The sequence below is a fragment of the Seriola aureovittata genome, chromosome 18 (assembly GCF_021018895.1).
Source record: "Seriola aureovittata isolate HTS-2021-v1 ecotype China chromosome 18, ASM2101889v1, whole genome shotgun sequence".
NCBI classification, from domain to species: Eukaryota; Metazoa; Chordata; class Actinopteri; order Carangiformes; family Carangidae; genus Seriola; species Seriola aureovittata.
In genome coordinates this window covers 25,104,090-25,126,910 of record NC_079381.1, presented here as the reverse complement: position 1 = coordinate 25,126,910, position 22,821 = coordinate 25,104,090, and the positions used below count along the sequence as shown (strand labels likewise).

The window sequence follows — 22,821 nt, the reverse complement described above, 5'->3', positions numbered from 1 at the left end:
TGAGAATTAGATAACAATCTATCATGGTGTCTGTTTATTTACTACTGAAAGATTTTTTTAGCCTTCATTGTTGATATATTTGTTGTTTTCCACTGCACATGCTTATTAGTTTCCTTCTGTCTGTGTGAAGTACTCGATGCATACTGCAATAACTGCAAAGTAATGCATAATATACAGTGAAAGTAACAGAAAGTTGGTTTATTTATTTTAATACCAAAATGAGGTAAAATCATCCATCGATCACTCAGTCAGTCATGAGTTTCTCTTACGATATTGATTGATTGTATTATTGAAATGATAGTACTGCAGTATGTGTACCGCAGTATTTGCAGTATCAACCTGAGGAATGATGGTGATTCTGGATCTGAGATCATGAAGGCCGATCTGAGCAATGTCGATCCCATCGATAACAATCCGTCCCTTAGCTGATTCCAGAATCCTGAAGATTCCCAAAGTGAGAGAAGATTTTCCAGCTCCCGTTCTTCCAACAATTCCCACCTGACAATTTATAAACTTCATCAATGAATATTCAAAAGCTACAAGTATATTCATGATACATCATTAAGTCATAACTGAAGTCCTAAAGTGTAACTGACCACAGAAAAACATGCATACTTTTACTGTGTTTATTCCCGACATGTTTCCATTGCCTTATAAAGTGTTAACAAAGTGTTTGTGACACTAATCTTTGCTAACCTTCTCTCTGTTCTGGATGTTGATGGAGATGTCCTTTAAGGCCCAGCCCAGACCTTTACGGTACTGCAGTCCATAATCTTCAAACTGGATGGTTCCTGTGGCTGGCCAGGACGCTGGCAGGACACAGCCTTCAAAGGTCCATGCTGCCTGGGAAGACACATGTCAGGAGCGGTGGATGATCAACACCCACAGGAACATAATCAAAGTTCCACTGCAACATTAAACCCATCAGTAAAGACAACTAAAAACAGTTTGAGAACATAAAAGAAACAGAAAAACAATCATTTTATTATGTAGCCTCATTAATGAAAGCATAGAACAAGTTTTAAAAGTGTGTGTAGGAATTGTCTGTACTAGTTTGAATGTTATGCATTGCCCTTGGTGTTCAGCAACTAATGAACTATGATAAATATCTATATCCAGACACAAACACCTCCACAGCTACAGTCCTCTAGTTGTCTTAATGTTCGCATTTACTTATAGCAAACAAAAAAAATCGATGTGAACATCATCACAGACAACAAGGTTACATTACTAAAACAGCTTGTGTTGCATTCTCAGAACTAGCTTTTAGGAAAGATTTCCAGCATGCACCTGACACATGGACATAAGCTTGGTCTCATTTTTGATGTGTTGCATTATTGTTACTGGCAGTATTGTGTATTGCATTGTGTTCTATGATGTTCCACAAATCCTCATGAGCTCCTTAACATATCAATGCATCTGCTTGTAAGAATTGAAGTTGTGCCTGTTGTCATCACACTACATTACAATATAGAATACTGCCAAAGTATGTTTTAATAATGTTGTACAGTAACTGAGAACCCGAGAACCACAGTAATATAGAATTGGTTCCCTTTTGCCTCTTCAACGTATCTTTGTCCAAATATAAATCAGGACACAGTGTGGGGACAGGTGGTTGAGAGATGATTTACCTCATGGACATATTAAGGCACACAGAGATGTTTGGCTCAGAACCACTTCAATCGGATTCATAATAGAATAATAAATACCTGAGTTCATTGTTAATGTAGACTGATTAAACTGAATGTTATTGACAGATCTGACACACCAGCTCACTGCCGCAATACTAGAGAAACAAAACAAAACAGAGGCATCATGTACTGTGAAAGAAATGATGACCTTGTTTTCCAAATCAAAACGGAAACACATGAACGATAGTTGACAAAATATCAATTTTTAACATGTTTGACAATAGATGTGGTTTGTGTGTCTGTAATTTATGTTTGTGTGTGATAATACCCGTCTAGCACTGGGAAGATGTTGGTAACCCTATTCAGCACATTTTCAACACAAAACTATGCTGAAACCCAGATGCTGGCTTCAAGAGATGTTAGACTGTGAGCCACAGATTACCATTTCTGTAAAAACCTGTTTCTGCTATAAAGAAGCTAACCTCTTTGGGTGTGTTGTCATACTCTTTCACTCGCTCCACCGAGACAATGTTGTTCTCCACGTCAGTCCAGGATCGAACAATCCAGCTCAGGATTCCTGTAACCTGAAAAATCATAAAAACATAAATGCCACCATCATCCATCTAAAGCTTTATTTGTTTTATCTGTTTGTCTTTCAAGTGACACAGGAGTGAAAGTTCCTGCCAACCACTGCAGAGAGCTGAGCTGAAGGTCCAGGTAGCGGTACCTGCCACTCAGTGCTTTATGTCAAACACAATTTGTTGCTGTGAAGCCGGTGAGTGACGATTAGCTGTTTTGATGGTAAACAGTCAAACACCAATCTATTTTTTTCCATTCATTCCATTTCTAGCTTTGTCTTTTAAATTGCGGTTGCTGGCTATATATATATATATATATATATATATATATAAAACCTCTGTCCTAAGTGTTGGTTTGTCACACCTGCTGACCCATGTCCATATTTAGAGATCGAGATCATTTGCATGATTACATCAGTACAAAGATGCAGGTTATAGTTAATAACCTGCTATGACACTAACTTGGACAGACAGACATACAGACAAGACAGACCCACCCACCCACCCACTCACTCACTCACTCAATCATTTGCAATAAATAGCTTATTATGAAATAATATATCAATAACAGAAAAACCTGACTGTGTGTAAGTTTAAAGAAAAAATGCCAGTCTTGAAGCAATTCCTTGTTGATGAAATGCATCAGGTCAACACAGTTTCTGGCAGTTTTCTTCTAAATGCAGTACATAAGCTATTTCACTATGTATTCTCTACCTGAGCTGCAAAAACATAGTAACTAAGAGTAACTAAACTATAAACTTTGCCAGAACAATTTTTATTATTTCCTGGTTTCAGAACAGTTGATTTAACAGAGGCATAAACTTCTTTTAACCTGGAGAGAGTGAGAAACGGCCAATCCCACAATCCCTGGACTTAGTTCATCCCGATTTCGTACTGACAAGATAGCTGTAGCCAAAACGAGCAGATTCCCCAAAAACTCCAGATTCACTGCCAGCCACCTGAGAGAGACAACTGTAATTAAAACAATTTGAATATCTTTAAAAAATCGTCAAATATTAGAAATATCTAAATATGAATATATTCAGCTGAACGTATTTCATGTAGATGGAATGAACCTGGTGGCGATGAAGCGAGGGAAATAAGCTTCCTGGTTTTTGTCGATGTGACGGTTGGCCTGCAGTATGAAGTGCTGCTGTTTACCGAAGGCTCGGATGACAGCAGTGCCCTGCACCGTCTCATTGAAGTGGCTGTAAATCGGCGAGCGACTCACTGCCTCCAGTCGTCGCAACTGACATGATGACGCCACATAGAAACACTGAAGAAAAAAGAAACAGAAAATGGTCATTTATAAAGAGACTTCAAGCTCAGAGATGATGACGTTCAAGAGAAACCTTTACCTGTATGAAAATGTAGACACAGGTCAGAGGGAGGAGTACCAGCCCTGTAATTGGCGTGGCTAACAACACAATGATGCAGATCTCCAGCAGCTTGAATAGGTAGCCCAACATCATCTTCAGCCCATCAGGAATCATGCAGTCAATGGCGTCCATCTCTTTGGAGAAACGGTTTAGGAGGTTTCCACTGGGAGTCACCTCAAAGAAGGACATAGGTGAATGCAGGACATTGTGTAGAAGATCGGCATGAAGGTGACGTGAGGCTACGATACCACCCAGAGCGATGGCAAGTGTGGTCCCAAACATGGCCATCCCTGAAATACAGACACTGAAGTAACCAGGAGACCACAAGTCTGGCTTCAGTTTGAATGCACTTAATGTAAATTTATAGTCCCACCTTGAGTGAAGCCGAGTGCTGCGAACACGCACAGTTTCAGCTCGTGGTTACTCTGGGTGCCATTGACAGGCACCTCGTCTGCCCAAAGGCTCAGCCAATAGTTATAGGCCAATGAGGCAGTTTGCTGGAAGGCACAGAGGAAGATGATGGTCATGATGAAGGTCAGGCTGATGGTCCTGAAGTACTCTCTGTACATCTGCAGTTTCACCTGACAGCATAAGAAGAACTCTGTTAATCTCACACATTCCCTGTTTGATCACTGAATCTCAGAGAAAACAAAGAAATGAGAAAAAAATGTTTCATTTAATCCACAGTTTGTTTCTTCAGTTTGGTTCTTCAGTTTATTTCGACAGTGTCAAGGGTTTTGGGGTAAGTAGGACCCAAATGCAGCCAAAACTTGGGGAACGGTGCAGACAGGTTTATTAACCAAAATAATAGACATGAACCGACGACGTGAACAAACCCTGAACTAAACAGACGAACCGACACAGACAAACGGGAGCACAAAGACTATATAGACAAGGGAGGCAAGGGTGATTGAACACAGGTGAAACACATTAGGGTGGGGCAGACAATCACCACACAAACTCAGGACCAAGACAGGAAGCAAAACACTGACACAAGGAAACCAATTACAAAATAAAACAGGAAGTGCAAAAAGTCCAAACAAAACTAACAAAAGGTGTCTGCCATAGCAAACCATGACGGACAGTTTAGTTCCTCAGTTTAGCTCTTCGCTTTAATTTTTCAGTTTGGTAATTCATTTGTTTTTCAAGTTCTTTCTTCAGTTCAGTTTATATTTGTAAATAAATGACTCCTCTTTTTTGCCTTAAATGAACATATCTCATTGTGTTTTTATTTAATTCTTACTGTAGTTTGTATGTTCATCGTTAATCCATATAGATTCTGCCTTTTCAAGGATATTTAATTACTTTCTTTTATTACTTACATTTGGTTGTGCTATTCCATAGTTGTAGTATTGTAATACTACTTTATTCATATTAATGGAAACATTAGAGTTGCTGATGAAAAGAAGGACCAACCCTCCCTGTGTGAGCCTTGTCAACCTCTGTCAGTTGACCAGCAGCCTCAACATCCAAATCCTGTTCAACAGCCTCCATCACCTGAACACTGGCACTGCTCATATCACAGCTGGAACACACACACAGAAACACACAAAGAAAAAACACACAGAAACATAAATACAGAAAACAAATCACACACAAACAAACAACACACACATATATAAAGAGTGTGATAGCAGCACTGGAGCTGCTCATAACCATACTTTAGATCTAGTTATGTCCAGAAGAGTTGATGTATTATCTGTGTCAGCACACAGACCATTGCTTATCAGATCATTGCTGCTTTTTCTTTGAAATCAGTCTTAATCCTGTGATGGTCAGCTGTGCCAAAACTGTCAAGAAACTGTCCCAGCCTGCTATCTCAAATAATATTTTTGTGACCAAGTTCAACATTCGACACTATTGATCATGATATTTTAATGCAGAGACTAGAGGGGTGGGTTGACCTATCTGGGTCAGTACTAGACTATTTTTTATCATATCTTACAGGATGTGATTTTAGTGTTCATCTTCAGAATTTTACCTACATAAACATTTTATCTGATGTGGTGTTCGTCAGGGGTCAATTTTAAGCCCACTATTGTTTAATTTATTCAAAAACACAATTTGTCCTACCAGACCTATGCTGATGATCTGGGCCCTATTAACACACAATTACAATGCATCAACAACATTGATAACTGGGTGTCTTGTAATCTTTTACAGTTACATAATGACAAGATGGATCATGCCTATTGGGCAAAAAGTAATTGACAAGAAATCTCTTTTAAATGATCACAATTGTCTCTGGAAAGTGTCACACAGGCTCACCTCACATTAACAGCATAGTTAAAACTGGATTATATTATTGAAGAAATATTGTGAATGTAAGGAGCTTTTTATCTCATGAAAACACTGAAAAACACATCCATGCTTTTATTTCCAGTTGGCTAAACTACTCAAAGGAATCTCCAAAAACCAACTCAACATTAGTTACTCCAGAATGCAGCTGCCAGTTTAAGGTAGAAAAAAGGGAATACAACCATTTTACAGATGTGCTGAGGTTGTTACACTGGCTTCCAGTAAATTTTTTAATTGATTTAAAAATGTTATTGCTTGTTTTTTGAAGGCTATACATGGGCTTGCACCTAAGTAACTTTCTGACTTGCTTGTGATCTATGAACCTGCTCAACTCCTCAGGTCAGCGAAAAAGGTCGTCTGATTATTGAGATGAAAACTGCTGAAACTGCCTTTAGCTTTTATGATGCCTAATCAAATCAGATCAGCAATCATTTTGAAGTCTTCTTTTTCACTATGTTTTAATTATATTTAATTTGTGTATTATTATTGATATATAATAGACAAGATGGCACCAGTGTGTCAGGTGGGCCGTCAGCTGATCCAACTGTTGTGTGTTTTTCTGCTGTTTCTAACACTTGTTGCACATAACGTCAACACTCTTCTGGTGTATGATCGCCAAACGCTGCTAGATCTGAGAATTACCACCAAAAAACCCTGTCAAATTTGATCATTACGGGAAAAAAACTGACCCTCATTTCCTATCGGATATCCCGACATACCTCCGCCGCACTCTTGCGCCACCCCTGTGGCGAAAACGGCACTGACGCCGGGGAAAACGTAGCGGCTGTCTTGTAAGGCTGAGGGCTGCGTTGGTACATCCTGACCGGGGTGGACATGGAGCTGGGCGTCGCCTGTGTGTCTCTCGACGTTCCCTGGACCCTGTTGCTGCCCGTTTGGTCCCGGTGGCAGGCTCGGATGTGGTGTTCTAGCCCCGCGGACCCTGCTCTCCTTGTCTCCGCTGGCGCGGAGTGAATCTGGGGATCCTGCGGCCTCTGTGTCGGACCTCCTCGTCAGCTGTTCGCTCTTACCCGCCAACTCCTGCCAGGTCTGGTCTCGTCAACGCCAGATCACTTGGGAATAAATCATTTATCCTTAAGGATTTCTTCATATCCCGGGAACTTGATTTTCTCTTTATCTCCGAAACTTGGCTGAGTGTTGGTGAGTCCAGTGTCTTCACAGAACTTTTACCTGAAGAGTGCTGCTATTTTAATTCTCCTCGGACGTCTGGCCGAGGAGGAGGAATTGCGACTGTTTTTAAGAGTGACTTTAAGTGCAAACAGATATCGCTGTCATCCGCCTTCACCAGCTTTGAACTGAGTTTGTTTGAGCTGCGGCATTCTCACATGGTGTTGTGTGCTGTGGTTTATCGGCCTCCGAAATATAACAGAGACTTTTTAACAGATTTTTCTGTGTTCTTGGCTGATATTATGCCTAAATATGACAGGGTCCTTATCGTTGGAGATTGTAATATTCATGTGTGTTGCCCAGAAAACCCTTTGGCGCGGGACTTTTTAAACATCATCGACTCTTTTAATCTTGTGCAGTCTGTACTTGGGCCTACACATGAACGTGGTCACACGCTTGATCTTGTTTTATCTCATGGTTTGCCTGTTTTTAACCTGGAGATCTGTGACGCCTTTTTCTCGGATCATATGCCTGTACAGTTTGAAGCTGCTGTTTGCTGTCAAACAGTTAAACCTCGCGCTTCTGCTCGCACTTGTCGAGTTATTAACCCTTCCACTGCTGCTCACTTCTCAGATGTCTTCAGTCAAAACTACGTCATGCCTGAATCTGTGCATGAGGATACAGAGGCTCTGAACTCATGGTTTCTCGACACCTGTCAAACTGTCATAGACATTGCGGCTCCATTAAAGTCCCATCAGCATAAAGCTAAAACAGAGCCCTGGCTGAATGAAACAACCCGTGCTGCCAGACAGGATTGTGGAAGAGCTGAGCGAAAGTGGAAGAAGGACAAATTGTAAGTGTCTTTTCAAATGTTGAGGGATTGCTGGTCATTACCAATCCACTGTGAAAGAGGCTAAAAGAAAATATTTTTCTGACATTGTTCTGTTAAACTGCCACAAGCCTCGTGTGTTGTTTAAAGTTATCAACTCTGCTCTGAATGCACCACAGACTGTTGGAATTGAGGCCTCCCCAGCTGTGTGTGAAAACTTTCTTCACTTCTTAATTGATAAAGTCACTTCTACCAAAGCACTTATCTCACCTCCTGCCATTGACCCTTCAGTGTTTGTCCCCTGCTCTGCTGGGTTGGACACATTTGAGCCTGTGACCCTGCCCTTTGTTCAGGAGATTGTTGGTCATTTGAAGCCCTCGGGTTCTCCAGATGATACTGTCCCTCCCCGACTTTTTAAGGAGGCTTTCCAGACTGTTGGACCATCTTTTCTCACTGTTATTAATAGCAGTCTGTCCTCTGGAGTGGTTCCTGTTAATTTTAAACATGCCGTTGTGCAACCTTTGTTAAAAAAACCTGGGCTGGATCCTACCATCTTGGCAAATTTCAGGCCTATCTCTAAATTGCCCTTCCCCTAAAATCTTAGAAAATGTTGTTTATTCTCAGCTCATGGACTTTTTAAATGAACAAAATATTCTTGAGATTTTCCAATCCGGTTTTAAAACATTTCACAGCACTGAATCAGCGCTTTTAAGAGTTTTTAATGACATCTTTTTAGCTACTGACTCTGGTCACTGTGTTGTCCTTGTATTTTTAGATTTGACTGCAGCTTTTGATACAGTGGACCATGGATCCTGATTGCTCGTTTGGAGCAGTGGGTGGGCATCAGTGGCACAGCACTTGAATGGTTCAGGTCCTACCTGTCACATCGAACCTTCTGTGTCAGCCTTGATGACTCAGTGTCCTCCACTGCTCCCCTCTCATGTGGGGTACCACAGGGCTCTGTCCTTGGCCCTCTTTTATTTTCCCTCTATCTACTCCCACTTGGTTCCATTCTCAGGAAACATGGCATTTCTTTCCATTGCTATGCGGATGACAGTCAGATCTATGTCCCCCTAAAAAAAGTCAGACTCCTACAGTGTTAAGCCATTGCATTAGTGTTCACATGACATTAAAGCTTGGATGTCTCTAAACTTCCTGAATTTTTATGAAAAAAAGGCAGAAGTCATGGTGTTTGGTGGCACTTCTGTGACCCCCCTGGTTGATCTGGGTTCTTTGGCACAGTATCACAAGCCAACTGTGCACAATCTGGGGGTAAAAGTGGACACAGAATTTAAATTTGACAGCCAGATTAAAGCTGTGGTGAAGTCAAGCTTTTTCCAGTTGAGGCAGCTGGCAAAAATTAAACCAGTCCTTCAGAGAAAGCACTTTGAGACAGTAATCCACGCCTTTGTGACCACTCGGCTGGATTACTGCAATGCACTTTATATGGGGGTTAGTGCGTCCTCCATTTCCCGTCTTCCACTGGCTGCCCGTCTATTTTAGGATTCATTTTAAAATTCTTTTATGTGCTTTTAAAGCCTTGAATGGCCTCGCCCCACCTTACCTATCTGAGCTGCTGCACCCCTACACTCCCAGCCGCTCTCTCAGGTCAGCTGACCATCTGCTCCTGATAGTGCCTAAATCTAGGCTTAAGCTCAGAGGTGAACAGGCGTTTGCCGTTGCAGCTCCAAAACTGTAGAATGGATTGCCGCTGCACATCAGACAGGCCTCCTCACTGTCACATTTTAAATCTCTTCTTAAAACCCACCTCTTCTCTCTGGCTTTTGACACCATGTAGCGTGTTGCATCTTGTGTGAGCAGTGCACTTTATTTATTTTATTTGTTTTTATCTTATTTTATCGTTTATTTTAATTGTTTTTATCTTATTTTTATTTGATTTTATCTTATTTTATTACTTTTATCCTATTGTGTCCTTCATCGTTTTGTGTTCTGTTGTGCTATTTATTGTGTTTTTTATCTTGCTGTGCAGCACTTTGGAAACCTTGTGTTTGTTAAAATCGTGCTCTATAAATAGTGGATTGGATTGGATATAATGACTGATTATCATTTTTTGATATTATTAAAACATTTGAACATCTCTTTGTGTTTTTACCTGATCAGCTGCTCCTGAGAGAGATCGATGGAGAAATCAGTCACACTGAGGCGAGACACCGACTTCCTGCTGCCTACACACACATCCATACATACATACATATTGTATGTACATACACATACACAAACATACAAACACACACACACACACACACACACACCAATCAGTCACAATATAAAAACCAGAAGCTGGTTTTAATGTTGCGTGTCTGTGGCCTGTACTAACAAAGTTTATTCTGAACCTTCAGTTTATATCCTAAAGATATGGCCAAAGCAACCAAAGAACTTTTCAGGGTTAAGAGGCGGAATATCCTCTCTTGGACGAGTAAGTCACCTGACCTCAGTCCGACTGAGCTGCAGTTCTCCTACTGAACACCAGACTAACGGCAGAGACCCTACAACTAACCAGAGCTGAAGGTGCCTGCTGATGTCTGCAAGTGAACGTGGGCTTGGACCCCTCAGGGAAACTATAGTGGTTACTATGGTTTTATTCTATGGTTAGTTTAGTTACTTTGGTTTTATTCTCTGGTTAGTTTAGTTACTTTGGTGTTATTCTTTGGTTAGTTTATATAGTGTGGTTTTATTCTCTGGTTAGTGTCATGTCTTACTCTTGTCACGGAGGGTGGCGCTCTCTCTGTGCTGGTTTCCACTGAAGGTTTGGATTAATTTGGCGAAGGCTCCCTTTCTGTCCATCAGCTCCATGTAGGAGCCCATCTCAGAGATCTGACCATCTTCCATCACCAGGACCAGGTCTGCTTTAGACAGGAAACTGAGGCCATGAGTCACCAGCACGCGGGTCTGAAAACCACAGCAACACACATCACAGGGTTTAAAGAGGACTTAGTTCTGGACTGCTCCAAGTATGACATTAGACAGATCTACCTGAACCAGTTATCTCCTGCACCACAGATGACTGCAGTAAGAATTAGCACAATTTGGGGCATGGCATTAATCATAATTATCATGCAGGACCATTTTAATAATACAAAAAGCAACATAATTACAGAGTCAGCATCATAAAACTAGTAACCGTTTGTCTGGAGGATTCCAGAGTCCAGAGTAACGCAACTCAACTTTATTTATAGAGCACTTTAAATACAGCCAAAGCTGATACAAAGTGCTGTACATAATAACATAAAAACATAAAAACAACGATAAAATAGCAAATAAAAAACAATAAAAGCAATAAAACAAATGCCGTCTCATGCTGGATCAAAAGCCAAGGAATAAAAGTGGGTTTTTAGACAGGTTTTAAAAATGGACAGTGAGGGAGCTTGTCTAATGGGGAGAGGTAAGTCGTTCCACAAAGTGGGAGCAGCAACAGAAAAAGCTCTGTCTCCTCTGAGCCTCCGCTTAGACCTCGGTACCTCCAGGAGCAGCTGATCAGCTGACCTGAGGCACTGGGCAGGAGCGTAGGGGTGAAGCAGGTCAGAGAGGTAGGGTTGGGCCAGACCATTTAGGGATTTAAAAACAAATAAAAGAATCTTAAAATGAACTCTAAAAGGCACGGGCAACCAGTGGAAGGAGGCCAGAATGGGGGTGATGTGCTCCCTCTTACGTGTTCCAGTTAAAAGACAAGCGGCCGTGTTTTGGACCAACTGGAGACGTGCAAGGGAGGACTGACTGACTCCATAATAAAGTGCGTTACAGTAATCCAGCCGTGATGTGATGAAGGCATGGATTTGGAGTTACTGTCCATTTTAAAACCCAAGTTAGAAACTGTTGGCTTCACATACGATGCCAAAGGGCCCAAATCAACAGAAGGGGGATCACATGAACTATTGGGACCAAGCACCATCACTTCTGTTTTTTTCTCATTGAAATTCAAATTGTTTAAAGCCATCCAGGCTTTAATGTCATCAAGACATGCTGGAAGTGGAATCAGAGAGAAGGCATCTTTCTTTTTCAGTGGCACATATATTTAGCTGTCATCAGCATAACAATGGAAGGCGATTCCGTGCTTTCTGAGAATAGAAACCAGAGGAAGCAGGTATAGGGAGAACAGCAACGGCCCTAGGATTGAGCCTTGTGGAACCCCATAATACAGAGGGGCGGGGCCGGACTCACATCCAGCAAGGCTTACACACATGGTTCTGTCTGCCAGATAGGACCTAAACCATTCCAGAGCACTACCAGAAATCCAACAAGGTGCTGCAGCCTAGTTACTAAAATATTGTGGTCCACTGTATCAAATGCTGCGGTCAAGTCCAGCAGGACAAGAATCTCATAATCCCCAGAATCATTTGCCAGGAGGATGTCATTAAAAACCCTTATTAGAGCAGACTCAGTGCTGTGCAGGGTTTTAAAACCTGACTGAAAGACCTCCAGAATATCATGTTCATCCAGATATGATTTAAGCTGTGTATGAACGATTTTCTCTAAGATTTTCGAGATAAATGGCAGCTTGGAGATGGGCCTGAAATTACCTAATATATTGTGATCGATGCCAGGTTTTTTAAGAAGGGGTTGCACTACTGCATGTTTGAAACTTGCAGGGACAATACCAGAAGATAAACTGCTGTTAATAATGGCAGGGAAAATCTCCTTAAAGAAGTGAAGAGGGACAGCATCACAAGGGGAACCTGATGGCTTAGTGTGGCCAACCACATCTTCTAAAAGTGACAAAGTCACAGAATCAAACCTATCAAACACAGCTTGACAAGGGACTGGACAAGAGGGGTCAGAGGCAGGAGTTGGGATGAGAGCCCTTGTGGTAGCAACTTTGTCAATGAAAAACTGCAGGAAATTATTGCACAGCTCAGTGGACGCTTCCACACAAACAGACTGAGGGGCATTTAGGACAGAGTCAATAGTTTTAAATAACACACGGGAATTGTGGTGATTACACAAAATTATATGTGACAAGTATTCTCTTTTTGCCTCTTTAACAGTGTTCTGGTAATGTTGCAAACAACCTTCTAGGATTTGGAATGAAACCTGTAGCTTGTTTTTCTTCCATCTGCGCTCGGCTTTGCGGCATTCCCTTCTTGCTGCACGAGTTCTGTCACTGAACCAGGTTTCTGGTTTCACTTTAGGCTGCATGGACTTTAATGGAGCCACAGAGTCCAGTATGGATTGACAGGAGGAGTGAAACCAGGAACTGAGCTCCTCCGTGTCAGCAGACGCTGAGTCAGAGGGAACACAGAGCTGGTTGAATGAAACAGTGAACTGACCGGCAGCCGAACGGTTAAAAGGCCGACGGCGCTGTGCAAGAGCGCGCGGTTAAACAACAGTACAGGACAAGACAACTTCAAGGTTAGACACAGACAGTCCGTGGGAGAGAACAAGATCTAATGTATGACCATGTTCATGTGCGGGACCAGACACACACTGCAACAAGTTAAAAGAGTCAATGAGGCTTAAAAAGTCCTTTACCAACGACTTATCAGGATAACACACATGTATGTTAAAATCTCCAACAAGGAGGACGCGATCGTAACGTGGCATCACTCCGGCCAGAAAATCTGAAAAGTCATTGACAAAGTCCTTATTGTATTTGGGGGGTCTGTAGATGACAGCGCACAGCACCGGATCAGAGCGACCCACCTCAAATAAAGTCACCTCGAAGCTGGAGAACGAAGATGGCACAGCACACTGCTTACATTTAAAGTTGTTTCTGTAAACAGTCGCCGTTCCTCCGCCACGGCCCGATGTCCGCGGGGAGTTAAAATAAGAGCAGCCCTGCGGTAAAAGCTCGACCAGGGCACTGCACTCACCGGCACCGATCCAGGTCTCTGTCACACAGAGGAAGTCCAAGGCGCGGAAGCTGAATAAATCCCTCAGAGTGAAAGTCTTGTTTGCCAGTGATCTGCCATTCACCAGGCCAATCCTGGCAGGAGCCGGGGCCTGTGGTTCGGCAGATCGGGGAGCCCGGAGCAGCGTCTTCAGGCTCCGGAGATTCAACCCGCGCCGAGAGAACCGGGGAGAGCAGGGCCGGCGGGGCCGGGAACGCTCGCCAGCGACAGGTAGCAGGCAGGCGTCGATAGGATCCAGGAAATAACGGTGCACAGTGAAAGGAAAGGATAATCCACATCTGTTCCTGGAAAAGGACGACGATCGTGCCAGGTAGATCTTTAGTTTCACCAGCCGACCACCGCGCTCACCGCGGCGTCGGAGGCGCTTCCGCCGGGGGGCTGGACTCACGGCCCGGTACAGGTGAGTCGAGATTCCCGACAGGAACGGGGGCAACGTTTTCTGACCACCATAATCAAATGAACCTAACTCCTTGACATTTGATCGAATGTCCAGGAGCGATTGGCGATCATACACCAGCAGAGACTTAATTTGTGTAATGCCGAGGATCAGAAATAACAAATACACCAAACAAAGTGACAGCAGCAGACGGTCAGCCATGAACACCGGCGCCATCTTTTATTATAGCATCAGATGTGCAAAAAGTAGAGTAAATGTACGTTACAGAAAACACAGGTAACTTCTTTATACGGTATGAAATATAACCGTCACGTTGAAGCAGCAGGTTCAACAGTGGTATTTTAATATGGAATAGAAAATCAGTCATAATTTCTAAATCCACTCATTTAGTGTGTCAGTGGAACAGCTGACGCAGCTTCCTGGTGTCCAGAGTGATTCTGATTTCCTACAAAGACAGTCATGATTTTAGAGTTCAAACAGTATACACCCCGATGACTGGGTTCTTGTAATGCTTGATAGTCAGAGCCTACAATGGATCTGGATCTGCAATGTTCTCAAAATGGGTCACAAATTGCAGTTAACTACCAAACCAGTCCTAGAAAGGTGGGTTCCTCCTTTTAGAAAAGTTGATGCATTATGCAGTCCAACAGGCAGCACAGTGAACCAGAGGAGCTTAAAGTCTATTTGATGATTCAAGAGGCATTCAAACATGTCAGTGTTTCCCCTACCATTGCCTTGGCAATACCCCACACCCACCCGCACCACCGCTACAAACAAAGAAAAAAGAAAATCATAAAAAACAAACACTGTCATTTATGTTATTAACTAATGTATGGTCTTATATCAGTTCAGTGTGAGAGTCTCTTCTTGTTTTGCTTTTATTTACCATGGCGTTCATTCCTCTGCTTCCTGTTTCACCATGTGTGTCTTAGCCCCTCCCCTCATATACAGTGGGGTGGGGCAGAGACAGGTTGACAACTCGCTATGTTAGGTGCAAGGTGAGAGTCTCACCTTGTCTTTCAGGAGTCCTCTCGGTCCAATCACTCGATCAAAAATGTGTTGTCCTACATGAGCATCAACAGCCGACAGCGGGTCATCCAACAAGTAAACATCTGACTTCCTGTAGACAGCCCGAGCCAGACTCACCCTCTGCTTCTGACCTCCGGATAGGTTCAGACCCTGCAGTCAGAAAATACATCATCAATAAACAACAATGACAATCCACAGTAGAACAGGGTAGAAAACAGTAGAACAGGCAACACTGACCACCAGGGGGTTCATATTTACTTAAATATGAGCCTTCCAGTAGACAAACCCTTATTCCTGAGGTGTGGTCCAGTTCTAGGAGACAAGGTCCTGTAGAAAGACCCTTACCTCTGAGGGGAGGAAGGGGACTCAGGTTCCTGTAAATATACCCTAACTTCTGGTGGGGGGATGGGTGGTGGATTGGGTCAGTACTGGTACCTTCTCCCCAATCTCAGTGCAGTCTCCTGCAGGCAGGAGGTCCAGGTCTGGCAGCAGAGCGCAGGCCTCCAGCACGCGATGGTACCAGCTCTGCTTCCTCTCTCCACCAAACAAAACGTTGTCCTTCAGGGAGGCATTCTGGATCCAGGCCTGCTGGGGGACGTAGGCCACTGAACCCTGCACCCCACAGTCAACAGAACGTTTATTAGTGTTACTGAACGAGAGCTATGAGTTCCATCATTTTTTCAACATGTCTAAATTGTATCTGAATGTTTCATTTTCAGCCTTGACACAGTGGGTGTGGTCTGTTCATCGCTTAGCTCAATGAGCTAGCGATGCTAAGCAACAGAGCTGAAGAAGTTAACTGATCCTGAGTTTCATGTTGCAGATGTTAAAGGGTGAGTGTTAGAAACCAAGCTTTGTATGGAACCAGTGTTGAGCTCATATAGATGTGTTTTCATGTTATTTTATGGCTGCCAACACTGCTAGCCTTGCTTAACAGAGCTAAAATGTTAGCTTGGTCTCTGACATCACACGTACATGCTTTTTGTGGAACAGCAGATTCAAAGAGCTTTAAATTCAAACATTAGAGTTGAAGAGTCATGATGTGGAGACAAAGCAGGAATTAGATAACTGGATAAAACACTCCAAAATGGTGTCCATTCATTATAAGGAAAGTTGTTCAGTCACAATCAGCAGCATGAGCTACTGCACATGCTCAGTAGTGTTTCTATCTGGTCACACAGTAGAAAACCTGATAAATTCTGAATTTAATAATTTTAAATTATCATTTTTGAATGTAATAAATATAAAGAAAGAACAAGTAATATAAACAATAAATAATGTTTGTCATCACCTTGATGGAAACGGAGCCACGTCTCCTCTCCATCTCTCCTAACATGGCCGACAGCAGAGATGACTTCCCTGATCCGACGTGGCCGACCACGGCCACCAGAGTGCCGGTCTTCGCCTTCATGTTGATCCTCTGCAGACACGGAGAGCAATCATGGGACCAGGAGAAGAACCCGCCCTCGATCACAACACCATCTCCATCTGGGGAGAAAACATGAGGTAACATGGTTCCATGCCAGTAAACATGGTTCAACATGGTAGAAAAAAAAGGGGTAAACATCGTCCCATAATGTGGTTTTATGTGGTTCCACGATTCCCACACATGATTCTACATGGTTTACCATGGTTCTACATGGGCAAGGGTAAACATGGTCCCAAGGTATGGTTTCACCTAGTTGTGGTGTTAGGGTTCCAGTACATGATCAATACATTTGACTGAACATGATTCCACTACATAGTTCATATTGGTTACAGATTGGTTCCACATTGGTAAAGATGGCTCCAAAATGTGTGTCCATGTGATTCCAACATATGGTTCTCTGTTCTTTAACATGGTTCGCCATGGTGAAACATTATGGTAAACATGGTTCCAGCCGAGCAGCAGGTCTCTGTCTCATGATTTTATCTGTCTGTCTTTCCTATGTCTAGACTTCTTCACCTTTCTCCTTCCTGTCTGAACAAGTTTTAGGATTATTCTTCTGAGCTGACACTAAACATATCAAATGAGCAGTATGGAGGGAAAATATCTAAAAATCACCATTAACTGACAATGACTCAGTGGCAATGTAGAATCCTGTATTTACCTGCCTCAGTGTTGTTAATCTTCCTGGCTCATAGTCTGGAATATAGTTGAAGCTCAGGGAAGACTCGGGAACTTGAATACTAAGGAAAAGAATACTATATATACTTATACAGCGGGGAAAATAAGTATTGAATGCGTCAATATTTGTCTCAGTAAATATATTTCTGATGGGGCTATTGACATAACATTGTCACCATATGTCGGTAACTGTCACGGCCGGCTATGCCTCTGTCTCACTCTCAACTCTGCCACATTTCCTAATCAGCCTCACTGTCCTCACCTGTTGCCCCCAGCTGCACTCTATCTCCAATCAGGCCAGTATATCTGCATCCCTGGTTCACTCGCTCTTTGCTAGATTGTTCTTAGTATCATGCAAGACTTTCCAGCGTTCATCTCCGGCCTGACTTCCCTGTATCGACTCTGCTCGTCCCTGACCATCCTGCCTCATCTCTGCCCCGGTAAACGCCTCGGCCTTCTGTCCCCGACCACGAGTTCTGCCTGTGCGTTTCTTGGTCCCCGTCTGCCTGTCCCTGTGGCTGTTTGGCGTTCTCGAGCTCCGACATCGCAACGTGAGTGCCTTCCTGCTGGTTTCCCGATCCTTCGTCTGGCTTTGATTACCCGCCTGCCTGCCCCTCCTGGTTCATCTGCCCTGCTGACTGCTCACCTGGTTCTGATCCTCCTGCTCCCTTGATGACGTCTCCAGCCTGCTCCCTAACGCACGGTACCGCCAGCCCCAGTCGGGTCCAGAAATTTTCCCGTTTGTGTGTGTGTGTGAGCTCAGTCACCTCGATCCACTCACCTGACCCACGGCTCTCCAGCCCCTGACCCCTTCCTCTACCCCTAATACCCACCTGTGTGTATTCTCTCTGCTGGTTCATAATTAAAGGTCATTACCAATCGTATCTGTGGTGTGTGGTACTGCAACTGGGTTCTACCAATATCCGTTACAGGTAACAACCCAAGTAATCCACACAAAGAAATCAAAACATGTATGTCCATAAATTAAGTTGTGTAATAAAGTGAAATGACACATGGAATAAGTATTGAACACATGAAGAAAAAGAGGTGCAAAAAGAAACCAGCTGTAATCTGTAAGTATTTAGACAGCAATCCTGCTTTCCCTATCAGTGCAAATTAATATCAGCTGGTTTAGTCCTAATTGATGGCCTATAAAAAGGTTTCTCATTACCAAGGTGTCACACAATGGGCATCTCATGATGGGTAAAAGCAAAGGGCTCTCTCAAGACCTTCGCAACCTTATTGTTGCAAAACATACTGATGGCATTGGTTACAGATCTCTTGCTAAACTTCTGAATGTTCCAGTGAGCACCGTTGGGGCCATTATCCGGAAGTGGAAAGAACATCATTTCACCATAAACCTTCCACGACCAGGTGCTCTTCGTAGTATTTCTGACAGAGGAGTCAAAAGAATAATCAGAAGAGCTGTCCAAGAGCCAAGGACCACTCGCGGAGAACTTCAGAAAGACCTGGAATTAGCAGGTACAGTTGTTTCAAAGAAAACAAGTAATGCACTCAACCGCCATGGCCTCCACGCACAGTCACCGTGCAAGACTCCATTGTTGAAGAAAAAGCATGTTGAAGCTCGTTTAAAGTTTGCTGCACAACATTTGGACAAGCCTCTGAAATACTGGGAGAATATAGTCTGGTCAGATGAGATGAAAATTGAACTCTTTGGATGTCATAGCACACACCATGTTTGGAGGAGAAATGGCACATCACCCCAGAAACACTATACGAACAGTGAAGTTTGGCAGTGGGAACATCATGGTGTGGGGCTGTTTTTCAGCATATGGTACTGGCAGACTTCATATAATTGAAGGAAGGATGAATGGAGAAATGTGCAGAGACATTCTTGATAAGAATCTGCTGCCATCTACCAGGATGCTGAAGATGAAACGAGGGTGGACATTTCAGCAAGACAATGATCCCAAACACACAGCCAAGGAAATTCTCAATTGGTTTCAGAGAAAGAAAATAAAGCTGCTAGACTGGCCCAGTCAATCACGTGACTTGAATCCAATTGAAAATCTATGGAAAGAACTGAAGATCAGAGTTCATAGAAGAGGCCTTGGGAACATTCAAGATTTGAAGACAGTTTATGTGGAAGAATGGGCCAGAATCACACCTGAGCAATGCATGCCACTAGTTTCTTTTTTTTCCCTGTATCATTCCACTTTATTACACATAACTTAATTCATGGACATATATGTTTTGATTTCTTTGTATGTGTGGATTACTTGGGTTGTTACTGACATCTGGTGACAATTTCATTTCAATAGCCCCATTAGAAATATACACTGTTGCTTGTAAAGTTGGAATAAAATATTTTTTACCTCTTTCCATGAAATGCTTGTGACAATGTGATTTATTTCCTTTCACCTGGGTAATTGGGACACAATGTAATCATTGCACCTGGTCAAAAGTGATTACTGATGCATTTAAATAGGAATAAACAGAGGATTGTGTCTGAAAACAAAATTATTCCAACTTTATGGGCAACAGTGTATTTACTGAGAAAAATGCTGACGCACTCAATACTTATTTTCCCAGCTGTATATGGCAGCAGGTTTATGGACTGATGAATTTTGAGTTTTGCTGGAGATTAACAAAACTGCCTGTTTTTTCTCTCCTCCCGTGGACTGTTCCCTCTACAAGCCAGCGCTCAGTGACTCAGTTGATGCGCTGGTGGAATACAACAGACTCTGTCAGACATTTAATTATCAAGATAACAGCATCTGACTAACAGAGACTGGTAGTGGACACAACCTTTCTCTGATCTTTTCGTGGATATTCACGCTGCTTCATGTTGAGTGCAACTTGTGTGCGACGGTCGCATCAAAGTTGTTCACATGTTACTCTGGATAGTACGACCTCAAACTGGAAAAACATCTGTCAAAAGTCTGGAGCTACACTAACAGTTTCCCATAGCTTCCTGTCTTTGTCATAAGCTAGGCTTCAGCAGTCTTCACAAGTAATACAGCTGTGTGTGATGTCATACCTGAGGTATGAGGAAGTCTCTCCACGTTGTCGGACTTCAGTTCGTCTTGACACAGGAAGTTTGTCAGACGTCTGAGTGAGACGATGGCCTGATCACAGCAATTTAGATTCATCATAGAAACATTCAGAACAGATCAATTCTTTGACAATAGATCAGAAAACTAAAGTGGAACAGATGTTTCAGAGATACATTTAACACATCTGTCAGCCGTTGCTCAGTGTCTCCTGTTAATAATAAATACTCTTGTGTCTGTAATATGGAAGAACCACAAGGCTCCACACTATAATGTTATTCTTATTATTCTGTTATTCAGTTTGGATTTTAAATGCTGACATGCCTGCATGGTGGTGCTCATGGCGAATGGCAGCTGACTCAGAGGAGTCTTCAGGATGTTGATGAGAGCAACAGAAACAAAGATTTTCTGAGCGTCCAGAACATTATGCTCATCCATCAACACGAAGACGCCAAACACTGACAAGGCCACCTGAGAGAAGAGAAGAAGGAAAACAACTGTTTACCTGTTTATCTGTTCCCCTGTTTACCTGACCAGGTGTTACAATCACATTGATGTTTACCTGACCAGGTGTGAGTCAGAGTCAGGGGTTAAACTCACCAGGAAGGGGGAGGAGTTGAATGAAGCCAGAGAGACGGAGTAAAGGATCTGAGATTCCTTCAGGGCGTTCAGTTCTCCGTCTCTCAGCACGCCGACTCGTCGTAAGAATGCTTCCTCCCAGGCGTAAAACTTTAGGATCTTCACGCCACTCAAGATCTCATTCATCAGTTTGATGCGATCATCCATGAACTTCATCTGAGCCTCCTGATGAAGTCCAGCAGCAGGTTGTAGAGAGATATGTTCAGATTTCAACCAGTCGGCACAGATAATATTCTAATTATGAAACAAAAAACAAAGTGTGTCCTCGGAGTGTAACCGTCGTATCACCTGCAGTTTGCTTCTCACTTTAGCGATGACTCCGTTCAGAGGGAAGATCAGAACAACAGCAGTGATACCAGCCAGAGCAGATACACCAAGCAGCTGTCAATCAGTCAAATCGCAGATAGATCAATAAAACAATAATCCAATGAGAGATGAATGATTTTCAGAGGTGGAGATAGACTTAGTGAACTGTCATCAACCTAAAGATTTGATTGATTCTTATTATCTGCAAAGACACAAGCTGCTTCCAGCCTTCCTGCTGTGTCTATGATGTGTCTATGATGTGTTAATGATCTGTTTACCTGCCACAGGAAGTAGAAACAGAGTGTGATCTCGATTGGAGCAATCCAAATGCTGTTGAAATAAACCACAAAGTCCATCAGCTTCTGAGTGTCTGTTGAAACCAGATTAATGGTTTCTCCCAGAGTGCACTGCTGCCGCGCCGCACTGCTCATCACCAAACTCTGAGGATAAGAACAGGGAAAACTTTAACAATTTTATTCTCCACTGCTGCGCCAATGATCTCAGTAGGAACCAGCTTCTATACCTGTCTGTGTGTCACCTGTCTGTGTTTGTGTCACCTGTCCATCTCTTAACCGGTCTGTCACCTGTCTATCTGTCTGTCACTTGTCTGTCACCTGTCTATCTGTCTGTCACTTGTCTGTCACCTGTCTGTCTCTCACGTGTCTGTCACATGTTTGTCTCTCACCTGTCTGTCTGTCACCTGTCCGTCTCTTAACCAGTCTGTCACCTGTCTGTCTGTCTCTCACCTTCCTGTAAACGAGGCCGCTCACAGCCGTCTTCAGTCTCATCCCCACAGTGAAGCAGTTGAACATGTAGTGATGATGGAGCAGCGACTGCAGACAGGAGAGCAGGAAGAGAAGCGAGGTGAACAGGAAGCCTTTCCACGTCGCAGCTTCTTTGTCCTGCATGAAGTCCAGCAGAGCACTGACAACAACAAACAAACAAGAACATCAACTACTAACAACAAAAAATTAAACAACATCAACAATAAACATCAATGACAAACAACAACATAAACTATAAACAATAAACAACTACAAAGACCAAACCTTGACCTGATAACAAATTCAGTTGCCTGGAATGGACACAGCAGAGCATCTTCAGGTAATACAGGTACTATGTTCACCTGCACTCTCATCACCAGACTGAAAAAAATATATTGTAACAATTTGCACTCAAATGTTTAAATAACTTTTAATGCTGCAATATCAAGTAAAACTCACTTGCCAGTATCAAGTAAAATTTACCTAAAACTAAACTTAACAGTTGTGAAAATATTAAGTAAATCTTATTTAATTACATCAATGTTTTATGTTACATTTATTTAAACTATTTAAGTAAGGTCTATTTGATTTTTTCATAGACAGGAACATCATTGTCCTAAAAAATGTAAGTAAATCTTATATATCTGTAGTATTTACTGTTATGAAGTAAATACGTAAATTTTATTTTATTTTTTCTGTTTGACATTTTCAATTATTTGATTGTATTATGTTATATTACTCAATATAATTGTGTAATTGTTGCTAATTTTCTTTTGATAAATATTACATACGTCTAACAATTTGCTTTATGCATTTAGTATATATTTAACACAAACCACACAACTAAAATACCATACA

General features: G+C 42.5%; 1 protein-coding gene across 1 annotated transcript in view; it reads right to left on the bottom strand.

The window, feature by feature from the left end:
* The window catches only part of LOC130186697 (multidrug resistance-associated protein 1-like), a 39,724-nt gene that overhangs the window by 7,302 nt on the left and 9,601 nt on the right, over positions 1–22,821 (bottom strand). Inside the window, 19 exon segments of the mRNA XM_056403959.1 lie at positions 340–498; positions 697–843; positions 2,114–2,215; positions 3,042–3,168; positions 3,286–3,485; positions 3,568–3,878; positions 3,962–4,169; positions 5,005–5,113; positions 9,954–10,026; positions 10,561–10,750; positions 15,116–15,283; positions 15,569–15,745; positions 16,425–16,621; positions 20,242–20,329; positions 20,579–20,725; positions 20,855–21,058; positions 21,182–21,274; positions 21,478–21,639; positions 21,946–22,123. Of these exon segments, the coding sequence (XP_056259934.1) occupies positions 340–498; positions 697–843; positions 2,114–2,215; positions 3,042–3,168; positions 3,286–3,485; positions 3,568–3,878; positions 3,962–4,169; positions 5,005–5,113; positions 9,954–10,026; positions 10,561–10,750; positions 15,116–15,283; positions 15,569–15,745; positions 16,425–16,621; positions 20,242–20,329; positions 20,579–20,725; positions 20,855–21,058; positions 21,182–21,274; positions 21,478–21,639; positions 21,946–22,123 (3,040 nt within the window).